Source organism: Scyliorhinus torazame, chromosome 13 (genome assembly GCF_047496885.1).
Source record: "Scyliorhinus torazame isolate Kashiwa2021f chromosome 13, sScyTor2.1, whole genome shotgun sequence".
Classification (NCBI taxonomy): domain Eukaryota; kingdom Metazoa; phylum Chordata; class Chondrichthyes; order Carcharhiniformes; family Scyliorhinidae; genus Scyliorhinus; species Scyliorhinus torazame.
Genome location: NC_092719.1, coordinates 98,813,936 through 98,831,530, shown reverse-complemented (window position 1 = coordinate 98,831,530; position 17,595 = coordinate 98,813,936). Strand labels below are relative to the sequence as shown.

Sequence of the window (17,595 nt, the reverse complement as noted above, 5' to 3'; positions counted from 1 at the left end):
GTATGTGGTACGGTGAGAAGATGTACAGTGTAACCTATTATATATATATATAGAGAGAGAGAGATAGATAGATAGAGAGAGAGAGAGACATTTTCATTCAGTATCACTGATTGAAAGCCATGTTATCATATTTTTCTTGAAGTGGATCATTTATTATAGTGAGTAAAATGGCTGCCTCCATTAATCCAATATTACTTTGGAACTGATCCCAAGTCTGTTGATTCAAGATATTTTACCCATATTTATTCAGTAATTATTCAACAACAGAGGGCAGCACGGTGGCACAGCGGTTAGCACTGTTGCCTCACAGCGGCAGGGACCCAGGTTCAATTCCGGCCTCGGGTGACTGTATGGAGTTTGTACGTTCTCCTCATGTCTGCGTGGGTTTCCTCCGGGTGCTCCGGTTTCCTCCCACAGCCCAAAGATGTGCCGGTTAGGGCCGTGATAAATTGCCCCTAAGCATCCAAAAATGTGCAGTTTGGGTGGGGTTGCGGGGTCACGGGGCTAGGGTGGGTGAGTGGGCCTAGGTAGGGTGCTCTTTCAGAGGGTCAGTGCAGGTTTGATGGGCCGAATGGCTTCCTTTTGCACTGTAGAGACCCTATGGAACTAATGCGACTGACTTGACTCTGACAGCTGACATCCATGGCGGGGAGTGGGGGGGATGGGTTGGAGAAGGCTGAGAGTTTGTGCTTAAAGCAGGTTGCTAGTAACTGTGGCTGGCTCATCACTCTCATTTTGTTACAATGGGAACTCTAAACTACCTGTTCTCTCTGTTATCAGGATATTAACAAGCGGCTGTCTCTTCCTGCTGATATCCGCCTGCCAGAGGGTTACCTTGAGAAATTTGCAATGAACAGCCCGCCGTTTGACAAGCCTATGAGCCGTCGGCTGCGTAGAGCATCCCTGGTGAGTATGGAGGAGGGGCGGAGGGGGAGGAGATAAATGTGATCTAATGGCATCCACCCTGAAATCAGAAACAACACAGCGGTGTGCATCATGCTGGTCATTTCTGCTCTTGTTTTGCAGAGCTGTAGGGAATGTATAGGGGGAGTGTCACAAATACCTCTCCCTGAGTGTGGCAGCACCGGTACACCGGGTACACCAGGCTTCCTTGGGAGGTCTGTGGCGCAGTGGCTAGGGTGCCGGCCTCGGAGTCAGAGGCTCTGGGTTTGAGTCCCACCCCTGGATCTGACAGCCCAGGGAGGTGCGTTTCACACAGGCTGAGTGTCAACCTGCAAATCCTTCCAAAAACACTAATGGCGGCGGGAAGATTGGGAGAGATTCTTGGTGAGCCACACTTGATGTCGAATGGCTGACCCCTCAAGCTGTAAGCTCCTGGTGACAGACGAGGGACCTGGAAAAACCTCACTCTGAGAACAGATGCAAAGCTGCTTTGTGCATGACAGAGTGCAAGGACAGAAACACACGTTCTATGATGGGCTGTCTAACTCCTGGCAATTCACAGCCTGCAATGAGCAAATCACACAGAATGGCCAGCTGAATATCTCACAGCACGAAGAATGCTGTGGGTGTTTGGAATGAGAGTTAATCTGGTGGAATTGGCACCCAGCTGGGAGTCAGCACTGTGGCTAGAATAATAATGAACTCAGTCAATTCCTCTGGGCTGCAGATTGGTCCAGAGGGTATCACACCTTCATATGACTGCATTGTTGACAAGCAGCATACACCAGTGTTGTGTGTCGCATTGTGTCCCACTTTGTGTGTCAGTGTTGTGTACTGTCTGCCTGTGTTGTGTGTCACGTTGTGTACCAGGTTGTGTGTCAGTGTTGTGTACTGTCTGCCTGTGTTGTGTGTCAGTGTCGTGTACAAAGAACAAAGAACAATAGAGCACAGGAACATGGCCTTCGGCCCTCCGAGCCTGTACTATACTACCCCTGGCCAAAACCCTGAGCACTTCCTCGTGCTGTATCCCTCTATACCGATCATATTCGTCTATTTGTCAAGATGCCTTTTGAAAGCCGTTAATATATCTGTTTCCACAACCTCCCCTGGCAGCACGTCCCAGGCACTCCCCACCCTCTGTAAATAAACCTGCCTCGCACATCTCCTCTAAACTTTGCCCCATGGACCTTAAACTTATGCCCCCTGGTGACTGACCCCTCCACCCTGGGAAAGAGTGCCTGCCCATCCACTCTATCCATGCCCCTCATAATCTTGTAGGCCTCTATCAGGTCATCCCTCAACCTCCGTCTTTCTAATGAAAACAGTCCGAGTCTATTCAGCCTCTCCACATAGCTAACACCCTCCAGACCAGGCAACATCCTGGTAAACCTCTTCTGCACCCTCTCCATAGCCTGCACATCCTTCTGGTAGTGTGGCGATGCGAATTGTGCGCAATATTCCAAGTGCGGCCTTACCAAGGTTCTATACAACTGAAGTATGACTTGCCAGCTTTTATACTCGATACGCCGTTCAATGAAGGCAAGCATTCCGTTTGCTTTCTTGACTACCTTGTCCACTTGTGTTGCCACTTTCAAAGATCTGTCAACCTGCACGCCCAGATCTCTCTGACTTTCTATATTCCTAAGAGTTTTGCCATTTACGGTATATTTCCCCTCTATGTTAAACTTATCAAAATGCATTACCTCACATTTGTCCGGATTAAACTCCATTTGCCATTTCTCTGCCCAAATCTCTAACCGACCTATGGCCTGTTGTATTGTCTGACAATCCTCAGTGTTGTGTGCCAGTGTTGTCTGACATGCTGTGTACCATGGGCGGGATTCTCCGATCCCCCGCCGGGTCGGGGAATCGGCGGGGTGGCGGCATGAATCCTGCCCCTGCCGGCTGCCGAATTCTCCGGCGCCGGGGTTTTGGCGGGGACGGGAATCGCGCCACGACGGTCGGCGGCCATTGGCAGCGGACCCCCCGGTGATTCTCTGGACCGCGATGGGCCGAGTGGCCGCCCGTGTTCGGCTGGTCCCACCGGCGTTAATCACAACAGGTCCTTACCGGCGGGACCGGACTCCATGGGCGGCCTGCAGAGTCTTCGGGGGGGGCACGGGGGGATTTGGCCCCGGGGGCTGCCCCCACGGTGGCCTGGCCCACGATCGGGGCCCACCGATCCGCGGGCGGGCCTGTGCCGTGGGGGCACTCTATTCCTCCGCACCGGCCGCTGTCAACCTCCGCCAAGGTCAGTGTGGAGAAGAAACCCCCTGCGCATGATCTGGGATGACGCCAGCCTACGCCAGCGATCCCGCGCATGAGGCAACTTGCGCCGGCCGGCAGAGGCCCTTCCGCGCCGGCTGGCGCCGCACCAAACACCCCGGTGCCGGCCTAGCCCCTGAAGGTGCGGAGGATTCCGCACCTTCGGGCCGGCCCGACGCCAGAGTGGTTCACGCCAGTCCTCGGTGCCGGAGTGGCCCGTCCTGCTGGGTAGGGGAGAATCCCGCTACATGTGTTCCAGTGTTGTGTACCATGTGCCAGTGTTGTGTGCCGGTGTTGTGTGCCAGTGTTCTGTACTGTGTGCCAGTGTTGTGTGCCAGTGTTGTGTGCCGGTGTTGTGTGCCGGTGTTGTGTACTGTGTGCCAGTGTTGTGTGCCGGTGTTGTGTGCCGGTGTTGTGTACTGTGTGCCAGTGTTGTGTGCCGGTGTTGTGTACTGTGTGCCAGTGTTGTGTGCCAGTGTTGTGTGCCGGTGTTGTGTGCCAGTGTTGTGTGCCGGTGTTGTGTGCCAGTGTTGTGTGCCGGTGTTGTGTGCCAGTGTTGTGTGCCGGTGTTGTGTACTGTGTGCCAGTGTTGTGTGCCGGTGTTGTGTGCCGGTGTTGTGTACTGTGTGCCAGTGTTGTGTGCCGGTGTTGTGTGCCAGTGTTGTGTGCCGGTGTTGTGTGCCGGTGTTGTGTGCCGGTGTTGTGTACTGTGTGCCAGTGTTGTGTGCCGGTGTTGTGTGCCAGTGTTGTGTGCCGGTGTTGTGTACTGTGTGCCAGTGTTGTGTGCCGGTGTTGTGTACTGTGTGCCAGTGTTGTGTGCCAGTGTTGTGTGCCGGTGTTGTGTGCCAGTGTTGTGTGCCGGTGTTGTGTGCCAGTGTTGTGTGCCGGTGTTGTGTACTGTGTGCCAGTGTTGTGTGCCGGTGTTGTGTGCCGGTGTTGTGTACTGTGTGCCAGTGTTGTGTGCCGGTGTTGTGTACTGTGTGCCAGTGTTGTGTGCCAGTGTTGTGTGCCGGTGTTGTGTGCCAGTGTTGTGTGCCGGTGTTGTGTGCCAGTGTTGTGTGCCGGTGTTGTGTGCCAGTGTTGTGTGCCGGTGTTGTGTGCCAGTGTTGTGTGCCGGTGTTGTGTACTGTGTGCCAGTGTTGTGTGCCGGTGTTGTGTGCCGGTGTTGTGTACTGTGTGCCAGTGTTGTGTGCCGGTGTTGTGTGCCAGTGTTGTGTGCCGGTGTTGTGTGCCGGTGTTGTGTGCCGGTGTTGTGTACTGTGTGCCAGTGTTGTGTGCCGGTGTTGTGTGCCAGTGTTGTGTGCCGGTGTTGTGTGCCGGTGTTGTGTACTGTGTGCCAGTGTTGTGTGCCGGTGTTGTGTACTGTGTGCCAGTGTTGTGTGCCAGTGTTGTGTGCCGGTGTTGTGTGCCAGTGTTGTGTGCCGGTGTTGTGTGCTGTGTGTCAGTGTTGTGTGCCGGTGTTGTGTGCCAGTGTTGTGTGCCGGTGTTGTGTACTGTGTGCCAGTGTTGTGTGCCGGTGTTGTGTACTGTGTGCCAGTGTTGTGTGCCGGTGTTGTGTGCCAGTGTTGTGTGCCGGTGTTGTGTGCCGGTGTTGTGTACTGTGTGCCAGTGTTGTGTGCCGGTGTTGTGTGCCAGTGTTGTGTGCCGGTGTTGTGTGCCGGTGTTGTGTGCCGGTGTTGTGTACTGTGTGCCAGTGTTGTGTGCCGGTGTTGTGTACTGTGTGCCAGTGTTGTGTGCCGGTGTTGTGTACTGTGTGCCAGTGTTGTGTGCCGGTGTTGTGTGCCAGTGTTGTGTGCCGGTGTTGTGTACTGTGTGTCAGTGTTGTGTGCCGGTGTTGTGTGCCGGTGTTGTGTACTGTGTGCCAGTGTTGTGTGCCGGTGTTGTGTACTGTGTGCCAGTGTTGTGTGCCGGTGTTGTGTGCCAGTGTTGTGTGCCGGTGTTGTGTACTGTGTGTCAGTGTTGTGTGCCGGTGTTGTGTGCCAGTGTTGTGTGCCGGTGTTGTGTACTGTGTGTCAGTGTTGTGTGTCAGTGTTGTGTGTCAGTGTTGTGTGCCGGTGTTGTGTACTGTATGTCAGTGTTGTGTGCCGGTGTTGTGTACCATGTGCCAGTGTTGTGTGCCGGTGTTGTGTACCATGTGTCAGTGTTGTGTGCCGGTGTTGTGTACTGTGTGTCAGTGTTGTGTGCCGGTGTTGTGTACTGTGTGCCAGTGTTGTGTGCCAGTGTTGTGTGCCGGTGTTGTGTGCCAGTGTTGTGTGCCGGTGTTGTGTGCCAGTGTTGTGTGCCGGTGTTGTGTGCCAGTGTTGTGTGCCGGTGTTGTGTGCCAGTGTTGTGTGCCGGTGTTGTGTACTGTGTGCCAGTGTTGTGTGCTGGTGTTGTGTACTGTGTGCCAGTGTTGTGTGCCGGTGTTGTGTGCCAGTGTTGTGTGCCGGTGTTGTGTGCCGGTGTTGTGTACTGTGTGCCAGTGTTGTGTGCCGGTGTTGTGTGCCAGTGTTGTGTGCCGGTGTTGTGTGCCGGTGTTGTGTGCCGGTGTTGTGTACTGTGTGCCAGTGTTGTGTGCCGGTGTTGTGTGCTGTGTGCCAGTGTTGTGTGCCGGTGTTGTGTACTGTGTGCCAGTGTTGTGTGCCGGTGTTGTGTGCCAGTGTTGTGTGCCGGTGTTGTGTACTGTGTGTCAGTGTTGTGTGCCGGTGTTGTGTGCCGGTGTTGTGTACTGTGTGCCAGTGTTGTGTGCCGGTGTTGTGTGCCAGTGTTGTGTGCCGGTGTTGTGTACTGTGTGTCAGTGTTGTGTGCCGGTGTTGTGTGCCAGTGTTGTGTGCCGGTGTTGTGTACTGTGTGTCAGTGTTGTGTGTCAGTGTTGTGTGTCAGTGTTGTGTGCCGGTGTTGTGTACTGTGTGTCAGTGTTGTGTGCCGGTGTTGTGTACCATGTGCCAGTATTGTGTGCCGGTGTTGTGTACCATGTGTCAGTGTTGTGTGCCGGTGTTTTGTACTGTGTGTCAGTGTTGTGTGTCAGTGTTGTGTGCCAGTGTTGTGTGCCGGTGTTGTGTACTGTGTGTCAGGGTTGTGTGCCGGTGTTGTGTACCATGTGCCAGTGTTGTGTGCCGGTGTTGTGTACCATGTGTCAGTGTTGTGTACCATGTGTCAGTGTTGTGTACCATGTGTCAGTGTTGTGTGCCGGTGTTGTGTACCATGTGTCAGTGTTGTGTGCCGGTGTTGTGTACCATGTGTCAGTGTTGTGTGCCGGTGTTGTGTACCATGTGTCAGTGTTGTGTACCATGTGTCAGTGTTGTGTGCCGGTGTTGTGTACCATGTGTCAGTGTTGTGTACCATGTGTCAGTGTTGTGTACCATGTGCCAGTGTTGTGTGTCAGTGTTGTGTGCCGGTGTTGTGTACTGTGTGCCAGTGTTGTGTGTCAGTGTTGTGTGCCGGTGTTGTGTACTGTGTGCCAGTGTTGTGTGTCAGTGTTGTGTGCCGGTGTTGTGTACTGTGTGTCAGTGTTGTGTTGCAGTGTTGTGTGCTGGTGTTGTGTACTGTGTGTCAGTGTTGTGTGCCAGTGTTGTGTGTCAGTGTTGTGTGCCGGTGTTGTGTACTGTGTGCCAGTGTTGTGTGCCAGTGTTGTGTGTCAGTGTTGTGTGCCGGTGTTGTGTACTGTGTGTCAGTGTTGTGTGCCAGTGTTGTGTGTCAGTGTTGTGTGCCGGTGTTGTGTACTGTGTGCCAGTGTTGTGTGCCAGTGTTGTGTGTCAGTGTTGTGTGCTGGTGTTGTGTACTGTGTGTCAGTGTTGTGTGCCAGTGTTGTGTGTCAGTGTTGTGTGCCGGTGTTGTGTACTGTGTGCCAGTGTTGTGTGCCAGTGTTGTGTCGCAGTGTTGTGTGCCGGTGTTGTGTACTGTGTGTCAGTGTTGTGTGCCAGTGTTGTGTGTCAGTGTTGTGTGCCGGTGTTGTGTACTGTGTGCCAGTGTTGTGTGCCAGTGTTGTGTACTGTGTGTCAGTGTTGTGTGCCGGTGTTGTGTACTGTGTGTCAGTGTTGTGTGTCAGTGTTGTGTGTCAGTGTTGTGTCGCAGTGTTGTGTGCCGGTGTTGTGTACTGTGTGCCAGTGTTGTGTGTCAGTGTTGTGTGCCGGTGTTCTGTACTGTGTGTCAGTGTTGTGTGCCAGTGTTGTGTGTCAGTGTTGTGTGCCGGTGTTGTGTACTGTGTGCCAGTGTTGTGTGTCAGTGTTGTGTACTGTGTGTCAGTGTTGTGTGCCGGTGTTGTGTACTGTGTGTCAGTGTTGTGTGCCACTGTTGTGTGTCAGTGTTGTGTGCCGGTGTTGTGTACTGTGTGTCAGTGTTGTGTGTCAGTGTTGTGTGTCAGTGTTGTGTCGCAGTGTTGTGTGCCGGTGTTGTGTACTGTGTGCCAGTGTTGTGTGTCAGTGTTGTGTGCCGGTGTTCTGTACTGTGTGTCAGTGTTGTGTGCCAGTGTTGTGTCGCAGTGTTGTGTGCCGGTGTTGTGTACTGTGTGTCAGTGTTGTGTGCCAGTGTTGTGTCGCAGTGTTGTGTGCCGGTGTTGTGTACTGTGTGCCAGTGTTGTGTGTCAGTGTTGTGTGCCGGTGTTCTGTACTGTGTGTCAGTGTTGTGTGCCAGTGTTGTGTCGCAGTGTTGTGTGCCGGTGTTGTGTACTGTGTGTCAGTGTTGTGTGCCAGTGTTGTGTCGCAGTGTTGTGTGCCGGTGTTGTGTACTGTGTGTCAGTGTTGTGTGCCGGTGTTCTGTACTGTGTGCCAGTGTTGTGTGCCGGTGTTCTGTACTGTGTGTCAGTGTTGTGTGCCAGTGTTGTGTGTCAGTGTTGTGTGTCAGTGTTGTGTGCCGGTGTTGTGTACTGTGTGTCAGTGTTGTGTGCCGGTGTTGTGTACTGTGTGTCAGTGTTGTGTGTCAGTGTTGTGTGCCAGTGTTGTGTGCTGGTGTTGTGTACTGTGTGTCAGTGTTGTGTGCCAGTGTTGTGTCGCAGTGTTGTGTACTGTGTGTCAGTGTTGTGTGCCAGTGTTGTGTGTCAGTGTTGTGTGCCGGTCTTGTGTGCCGGTGTTGTGTACTGTGTGCCAGTGTTGTGTGCCAGTGTTGTGTGCCAGTGTTGTGTGCCGGTGTTGTGTACTGTGTGTCAGTGTTGTGTGCCAGTGTTGTGTGTCAGTGTTGTGTGCCGGTGTTGTGTACTGTGTGCCAGTGTTGTGTGCCGGTGTTGTGTACTGTGTGCCAGTGTTGTGTGCCAGCGTTGTGTGCCGGTGTTGTGTACTGTGTGTCAGTGTTGTGTGCCAGTGTTGTGTGTCAGTGTTGTGTGCCGGTGTTGTGTGCCGGTGTTGTGTACTGTGTGCCAGTGTTGTGTGCCAGTGTTGTGTGCCAGTGTTGTGTGCCGGTGTTGTGTACTGTGTGTCAGTGTTGTGTGCCAGTGTTGTGTCGCAGTGTTGTGTGCCGGTGTTGTGTACTGTGTGCCAGTGTTGTGTGCCAGTGTTGTGTGTCAGTGTTGTGTGCCGGTGTTGTGTACTGTGTGCCAGTGTTGTGTGCCGGTGTTGTGTACTGTGTGCCAGTGTTGTGTGCCAGCGTTGTGTGCCGGTGTTCTGTACTGTGTGTCAGTGTTGTGTGCCAGTGTTGTGTGTCAGTGTTGTGTGCCAGTGTTGTGTACTGTGTGTCAGTGTTGTGTGCCAGTGTTGTGTCGCAGTGTTGTGTGTCAGTGTTGTGTGCCGGTGTTGTGTACTGTGTGCCAGTGTTGTGTGTCAGTGTTGTGTGCCGGTGTTGTGTACTGTGTGCCAGTGTTGTGTCGCAGTGTTGTGTGTCAGTGTTGTGTGCCGGTGTTGTGTACTGTGTGCCAGTGTTGTGTCGCAGTGTTGTGTGCCGGTGTTGTGTACTGTGTGTCAGTGTTGTGTGCCAGTGTTGTGTGTCAGTGTTGTGTGCCGGTGTTGTGTACTGTGTGTCAGTGTTGTGTCGCAGTGTTGTGTGCTGGTGTTGTGTACTGTAATTCAGTGTTGTGTGCCAGTGTTGTGTCGCAGTGTTGTGTGCCGGTGTTGTGTACTGTGTGTCAGTGTTGTGTGCCAGTGTTGTGTGTCAGTGTTGTGTGCCGGTGTTGTGTACTGTGTGTCAGTGTTGTGTGCCAGTGTTGTGTGTCAGTGTTGTGTGCCGGTGTTGTGTACTGTGTGTCAGTGTTGTGTGCCAGTGTTGTGTCGCAGTGTTGTGTGCCGGTGTTGTGTACTGTGTGTCTGTGTTGTGTGCCAGTGTTGTGTGTCAGTGTTGTGTGCCGGTGTTGTGTACTGTGTGCCAGTGTTGTGTGCCGGTGTTGTGTACTGTGTGCCAGTGTTGTGTGCCAGCGTTGTGTGCCGGTGTTCTGCATTGTGTGTCAGTGTTGTGTGCCAGTGTTGTGTGTCAGTGTTGTGTGCCGGTGTTGTGTACTGTGTGCCAGTGTTGTGTGCCAGTGTTGTGTACTGTGTGTCAGTGTTGTGTGCCAGTGTTGTGTCGCAGTGTTGTGTGCCGGTGTTCTGTACTGTGTGCCAGTGTTGTGTGCCAGTGTTGTGTACTGTGTGTCAGTGTTGTGTGCCAGTGTTGTGTCGCAGTGTTGTGTGCCGGTGTTCTGTACTGTGTGCCAGTGTTGTGTGCCAGTGTTGTGTACTGTGTGTCAGTGTTGTATGCCAGTGTTGTGTCGCAGTGTTGTGTGCCGGTGTTGTGTACTGTGTGTCAGTGTTGTGTGCCAGTGTTGTGTGTCAGTGTTGTGTGCCGGTGTTCTGTACTGTGTGTCAGTGTTGTGTGCCAGTGTTGTGTCGCAGTGTTGTGTGCCGGTGTTGTGTACTGTGTGTCAGTGTTGTGTCGCAGTGTTGTGTGCCGGTGTTGTGTACTGTGTGTCAGTGTTGTGTGCCGGTGTTCTGTACTGTGTGCCAGTGTTGTGTGCCGGTGTTCTGTACTGTGTGTCAGTGTTGTGTGCCAGTGTTGTGTGTCAGTGTTGTGTGTCAGTGTTGTGTCCCGGTGTTGTGTACTGTGTGTCAGTGTTGTGTGCCGGTGTTGTGTGTCAGTGTTGTGTGCCGGTGTTGTGTACTGTGTGTCAGTGTTGTGTCACAGTGTTGTGTGCTGGTGTTGTGTACTGTGTGTCAGTGTTGTGTGCCAGTGTTGTGTCGCAGTGTTGTGTGCCGGTGTTGTGTACTGTGTGTCAGTGTTGTGTGCCAGTGTTGTGTGTCAGTGTTGTGTGTCAGTGTTGTGTACTGTGTGTCAGTGTTGTGTTGCAGTGTTGTGTGCTGGTGTTGTGTACTGTGTGTCAGTGTTGTGTGCCAGTGTTGTGTCGCAGTGTTGTGTGCCGGTGTTGTGTACTGTGTGTCAGTGTTGTGTGCCAGTGTTGTGTGTCAGTGTTGTGTGCCGGTGTTGTGTGCCGGTGTTGTGTACTGTGTGCCAGTGTTGTGTGCCGGTGTTGTGTACTGTGTGTCAGTGTTGTGTGCCAGTGTTGTGTGTCAGTGTTGTGTGCCGGTGTTGTGTACTGTGTGCCAGTGTTGTGTGCCGGTGTTGTGTACTGTGTGCCAGTGTTGTGTGCCAGCGTTGTGTGCCGGTGTTCTGTACTGTGTGTCAGTGTTGTGTGCCAGTGTTGTGTGTCAGTGTTGTGTGCCGGTGTTGTGTACTGTGTGCCAGTGTTGTGTGCCAGTGTTGTGTACTGTGTGTCAGTGTTGTGTGCCAGTGTTGTGTCGCAGTGTTGTGTGTCAGTGTTGTGTGCCGGTGTTGTGTACTGTGTGCCAGTGTTGTGTGTCAGTGTTCTGTGCCGGTGTTGTGTACTGTGTGCTAGTGTTGTGTCGCAGTGTTGTGTGTCAGTGTTGTGTGCCGGTGTTGTGTACTGTGTGCCAGTGTTGTGTCGCAGTGTTGTGTGCCGGTGTTGTGTACTGTGTGTCAGTGTTGTGTGCCAGTGTTGTGTGTCAGTGTTGTGTGCCGGTGTTGTGTACTGTGTGTCAGTGTTGTGTCGCAGTGTTGTGTGCTGGTGTTGTGTACTGTGTGTCAGTGTTGTGTGCCAGTGTTGTGTCGCAGTGTTGTGTGCCGGTGTTGTGTACTGTGTGTCAGTGTTGTGTGCCAGTGTTGTGTGTCAGTGTTGTGTGCCGGTGTTGTGTACTGTGTGTCAGTGTTGTGTGCCAGTGTTGTGTCGCAGTGTTGTGTGCCGGTGTTGTGTACTGTGTGTCAGTGTTGTGTGCCAGTGTTGTGTGTCAGTGTTGTGTACTGTGTGCCAGTGTTGTGTGCCGGTGTTGTGTACTGTGTGGCAGTGTTGTGTGCCAGCGTTGTGTGCCGGTGTTCTGTACTGTGTGTCAGTGTTGTGTGCCAGTGTTGTGTGTCAGTGTTGTGTGCCGGTGTTGTGTACTGTGTGCCAGTGTTGTGTGCCAGTGTTGTGTACTGTGTGTCAGTGTTGTGTGCCAGTGTTGTGTCGCAGTGTTGTGTGCCGGTGTTCTGTACTGTGTGCCAGTGTTGTGTGCCAGTGTTGTGTACTGTGTGTCAGTGTTGTGTGCCAGTGTTGTGTCGCAGTGTTGTGTGCCGGTGTTCTGTACTGTGTGCCAGTGTTGTGTGCCAGTGTTGTGTACTGTGTGTCAGTGTTGTATGCCAGTGTTGTGTCGCAGTGTTGTGTGCCGGTGTTGTGTACTGTGTGTCAGTGTTGTGTGCCAGTGTTGTGTGTCAGTGTTGTGTGCCGGTGTTGTGTACTGTGTGTCAGTGTTGTGTGCCAGTGTTGTGTCGCAGTGTTGTGTGCCGGTGTTGTGTACTGTGTGTCAGTGTTGTGTGCCAGTGTTGTGTGTCAGTGTTGTGTGCCGGTGTTGTGTACTGTGTGCCAGTGTTGTGTGCCAGTGTTGTGTGCCGGTGTTGTGTACTGTGTGCCAGTGTTGTGTGCCAGCGTTGTGTGCCGGTGTTCTGTACTGTGTGTCAGTGTTGTGTGTCAGTGTTGTGTGCCGGTGTTGTGTACTGTGTGCCAGTGTTGTGTGCCAGTGTTGTGTACTGTGTGTCAGTGTTGTGTGCCAGTGTTGTGTCGCAGTGTTGTGTGCCGGTGTTCTGTACTGTGTGCCAGTGTTGTGTGCCAGTGTTGTGTACTGTGTGTCAGTGTTGTGTGCCAGTGTTGTGTACTGTGTGCCAGTGTCGTGTGCCAGCGTTGTGTGCCGGTGTTCTGTACTGTGTGTCAGTGTTGTGTGCCAGTGTTGTGTACTGTGTGTCAGTGTTGTGTGCCAGTGTTGTGTCGCAGTGTTATATGCCGGTGTTCTGTACTGTGTGTCAGTGTTGTGTGCCAGTGTTGTGTCGCAGTGTTGTGTGCCGGTGTTCTGTACTGTGTGTCAGTGTTGTGTGCCAGTGTTGTGTGTCAGTGTTGTGTGCCGGTGTTGTGTACTGTGTGCCAGTGTTGTGTGCCAGTGTTGTGTACTGTGTGTCAGTGTTGTGTGCCAGTGTTGTGTGTCAGTGTTGTGTGCCGGTGTTGTGTACTGTGTGTCAGTGTTGTATGCCAGTGTTGTGTCGCAGTGTTGTGTGTCAGTGTTGTGTCCCGGTGTTGTGTACTGTGTGTCAGTGTTGTGTGCCGGTGTTGTGTGTCAGTGTTGTGTGCCGGTGTTGTGTACTGTGTGTCAGTGTTGTGTCACAGTGTTGTGTGCTGGTGTTGTGTACTGTGTGTCAGTGTTGTGTGCCAGTGTTGTGTCGCAGTGTTGTGTGCCGGTGTTGTGTACTGTGTGTCAGTGTTGTGTGCCAGTGTTGTGTGTCAGTGTTGTGTGTCAGTGTTGTGTACTGTGTGTCAGTGTTGTGTTGCAGTGTTGTGTGCTGGTGTTGTGTACTGTGTGTCAGTGTTGTGTGCCAGTGTTGTGTCGCAGTGTTGTGTGCCGGTGTTGTGTACTGTGTGTCAGTGTTGTGTGCCAGTGTTGTGTGTCAGTGTTGTGTGCCGGTGTTGTGTGCCGGTGTTGTGTACTGTGTGCCAGTGTTGTGTGCCGGTGTTGTGTACTGTGTGTCAGTGTTGTGTGCCAGTGTTGTGTGTCAGTGTTGTGTGCCGGTGTTGTGTACTGTGTGCCAGTGTTGTGTGCCGGTGTTGTGTACTGTGTGCCAGTGTTGTGTGCCAGCGTTGTGTGCCGGTGTTCTGTACTGTGTGTCAGTGTTGTGTGCCAGTGTTGTGTGTCAGTGTTGTGTGCCGGTGTTGTGTACTGTGTGCCAGTGTTGTGTGCCAGTGTTGTGTACTGTGTGTCAGTGTTGTGTGCCAGTGTTGTGTCGCAGTGTTGTGTGTCAGTGTTGTGTGCCGGTGTTGTGTACTGTGTGCCAGTGTTGTGTGTCAGTGTTCTGTGCCGGTGTTGTGTACTGTGTGCTAGTGTTGTGTCGCAGTGTTGTGTGTCAGTGTTGTGTGCCGGTGTTGTGTACTGTGTGCCAGTGTTGTGTCGCAGTGTTGTGTGCCGGTGTTGTGTACTGTGTGTCAGTGTTGTGTGCCAGTGTTGTGTGTCAGTGTTGTGTGCCGGTGTTGTGTACTGTGTGTCAGTGTTGTGTCGCAGTGTTGTGTGCTGGTGTTGTGTACTGTGTGTCAGTGTTGTGTGCCAGTGTTGTGTCGCAGTGTTGTGTGCCGGTGTTGTGTACTGTGTGTCAGTGTTGTGTGCCAGTGTTGTGTGTCAGTGTTGTGTGCCGGTGTTGTGTACTGTGTGTCAGTGTTGTGTGCCAGTGTTGTGTCGCAGTGTTGTGTGCCGGTGTTGTGTACTGTGTGTCAGTGTTGTGTGCCAGTGTTGTGTGTCAGTGTTGTGTACTGTGTGCCAGTGTTGTGTGCCGGTGTTGTGTACTGTGTGGCAGTGTTGTGTGCCAGCGTTGTGTGCCGGTGTTCTGTACTGTGTGTCAGTGTTGTGTGCCAGTGTTGTGTGTCAGTGTTGTGTGCCGGTGTTGTGTACTGTGTGCCAGTGTTGTGTGCCAGTGTTGTGTACTGTGTGTCAGTGTTGTGTGCCAGTGTTGTGTCGCAGTGTTGTGTGCCGGTGTTCTGTACTGTGTGCCAGTGTTGTGTGCCAGTGTTGTGTACTGTGTGTCAGTGTTGTGTGCCAGTGTTGTGTCGCAGTGTTGTGTGCCGGTGTTCTGTACTGTGTGCCAGTGTTGTGTGCCAGTGTTGTGTACTGTGTGTCAGTGTTGTATGCCAGTGTTGTGTCGCAGTGTTGTGTGCCGGTGTTGTGTACTGTGTGTCAGTGTTGTGTGCCAGTGTTGTGTGTCAGTGTTGTGTGCCGGTGTTGTGTACTGTGTGTCAGTGTTGTGTGCCAGTGTTGTGTCGCAGTGTTGTGTGCTGGTGTTGTGTACTGTGTGTCAGTGTTGTGTGCCAGTGTTGTGTGTCAGTGTTGTGTGCCGGTGTTGTGTACTGTGTGCCAGTGTTGTGTGCCAGTGTTGTGTGCCGGTGTTGTGTACTGTGTGCCAGTGTTGTGTGCCAGCGTTGTGTGCCGGTGTTCTGTACTGTGTGTCAGTGTTGTGTGTCAGTGTTGTGTGCCGGTGTTGTGTACTGTGTGCCAGTGTTGTGTGCCAGTGTTGTGTACTGTGTGTCAGTGTTGTGTGCCAGTGTTGTGTCGCAGTGTTGTGTGCCGGTGTTCTGTACTGTGTGCCAGTGTTGTGTGCCAGTGTTGTGTACTGTGTGTCAGTGTTGTGTGCCAGTGTTGTGTACTGTGTGCCAGTGTTGTGTGCCAGCGTTGTGTGCCGGTGTTCTGTACTGTGTGTCAGTGTTGTGTGCCAGTGTTGTGTACTGTGTGTCAGTGTTGTGTGCCAGTGTTGTGTCGCAGTGTTATATGCCGGTGTTCTGTACTGTGTGTCAGTGTTGTGTGCCAGTGTTGTGTCGCAGTGTTGTGTGCCGGTGTTCTGTACTGTGTGTCAGTGTTGTGTGCCAGTGTTGTGTGTCAGTGTTGTGTGCCGGTGTTGTGTACTGTGTGCCAGTGTTGTGTGCCAGTGTTGTGTACTGTGTGTCAGTGTTGTGTGCCAGTGTTGTGTGTCAGTGTTGTGTGCCGGTGTTGTGTACTGTGTGTCAGTGTTGTGTGCCAGTGTTGTGTCGCAGTGTTGTGTGCCGGTGTTCTGTACTGTGTGTCAGTGTTGTGTGCCAGTGTTGTGTGTCAGTGTTGTGTGCCGGTGTTGTGTACTGTGTGTCAGTGTTGTGTGCCAGTATTGCGTGCACACTGCACAAACTCAAACACACGCACAAGCTCACATACACGCTGAAACACACACATGCAAATAAACCCACCCACACACGCACAAACTCACACAATCCCCAATGCACACACACACAATTTGTGGGCTGGTTGAGGGGCTGGTTTAGCACACTCGGCTAAATCGCTGGCTTTTAAAGCAGACCAAGACAGGCCAGCAGCACGGTTCGATTCCCGTAACAGCCTCCCCGAACAGGCGCCGGAATGTGGCGACTAGGGGCTTTTCACAGTAACTTCATTGAACCCTACTCGTGACAATCCGCAACGCAACACGCATAAACTCACTCACACACACAAACTTACACACACAAACGCATGCGCACACAAAGACACGTATAAACCCATATAGACCACGTATAAACCCACTCACATTTACACACACAAACACACTACTCACATATACACACACACATGCACAAACTCACTCACACACACATGCATTCACATGCACACACACAAACACGCACAAACTCACATGCACACACACAAACTCATGCACACACACAAATTCACACACACATGCACAAACTCACATGCACACACACAAACTCATGCACACAAATTCACACACACATGCACAAACTCACATGCACATGCACAAACTCACATGCACACACACAAACTCACACTCACAAATGCACACACATAGAACATAGAACATACAGTGCAAAAGGAGACTATTCGGCCCACACGCAAACTCACTTAGATACACTCACAAACTCACTCATACAGCCAAACCCACTCACATGCACATACTCACACGCACATACTCACATGCACAGGCACAAACTCACACACACACACATAAACGCACATGCACAAACTCATGTGCACCAACACACACATGCACACAAACTCACTCAAACACACACATGCAGAAACTCCCTCACATGCACAAACATAACCCACACATACATGTAACGCACAACCTCACACACAGAGGCACACGCATAAGCTCACACTCACAAACTCACATGCACTATCACAAACACCCATACAAACTCACTCACACACAAACTCATTCAGATGCACGAACTCACTACACACACAAACTCTCACTCACATGCATCCACTCAGAGGCACACAAACACACATGCACAAACTCACGCACACACAAACTCACACACACACTAAGATTGGGGGAGTTGCAGATAGCGAGGAGGACTGTCAGAGAATACAGCAAAATATAGATACATTGGAGAGTTGGGCAGAGAAATGGCAGATGGAGTTCAATCCAGGCAAATGCGAGGTGATGCATTTTGGAAGATCCAATTCAAGAGCGGACTATACGGTCAATGGAAGAGTCCTGGGGAAAATTGATGTACAGAGAGAGGGAGTTCAGATCCATTGTACCCTGAAGGTGGCAACGCAGCTCGATAGAGTGGTCAAGAAGGCATACAGCATGCTTGCCTTCATCGGACGGGGTATTGAGTACAAGAGTCGGCAGGTCATGTTACAGTTGTATAGGACTTTGGTTAGGCCACATTTGGAATACTGCGTACAGTTCTGGTCGCCACATTACCAGAAGGATGTGGATGCTTTAGAGAGGGTGCAGAGGAGGTTCACCAGGATGTTGCCAGGTATGGAGGGTGCTAGCTATGAAGAAAGGTTGAGTAGATTAGGATTGTTTTCGTTGATAAGACAGAGGTTGAGGGGGGACCTGATTGAGGTCTACAAAATTATGAGAGGTATGGACAGGGTGGATAGCAACAAGCTTTTTCCAAGAGTGGAGGTGTCAATTACAAGGGTCACGATTTCAAGGTGAGAGGGGGAAAGTTTAAGGGAGATGTGCGTGGAAAGTTTTTTACGCAGAGGGTGGTGGGTGCCTGGAATGAATTGCCTGGGGAGTTGGTAGAGGCGGGCACGATAGCATCATTTAAGCTGCATCTAGACAGATATTTGAACGGGCAGGGAACAGAGGGAAGTAGATCCTTGGAAAATAGGCGACCGGTTTAGATAAAGGATCTGGATCGGCGCAGGCTGAGAGGGCTGAAGGGCCTGTTCCTGTGCTGTAATTTTCTTTGTTTTTTGCTAAATCGCTGGCTTTGAAAGCAGACCAAGGCAGGCCAGCAGCACAGTTCGATTCCCGTAACAGCCTCCCCGAACAGGCGCCGGAATGTGGTGACTAGGGGCTTTTCACAGTAACTTCATTTGAAGTCTACTTGTGACAATAAGCGATTTCCATTTCATTTTCATTTCTCATGCACAAACTCTCACTCAAGCACACAAACCCACTCACTCAGATGCACAAACTCACACACACAAACTCATATGCACAAATTCACACTCACAG

The 17,595-nt window shown here is 51.9% G+C and overlaps 1 protein-coding gene across 3 annotated transcripts in view; it reads left to right on the top strand.

The window, feature by feature from the left end:
- LOC140388204 (cyclin-dependent kinase 16-like) overlaps positions 1-17,595 on the top strand; it is a 688,814-nt gene that overhangs the window by 219,219 nt on the left and 452,000 nt on the right. For all 3 annotated transcript variants that reach the window (XM_072471989.1, XM_072471990.1, XM_072471991.1), the window contains one exon: positions 781-906. In XM_072471989.1, the coding sequence (XP_072328090.1) occupies positions 781-906 (126 nt within the window). The remainder of the gene's footprint in view (positions 1-780; positions 907-17,595) is intronic.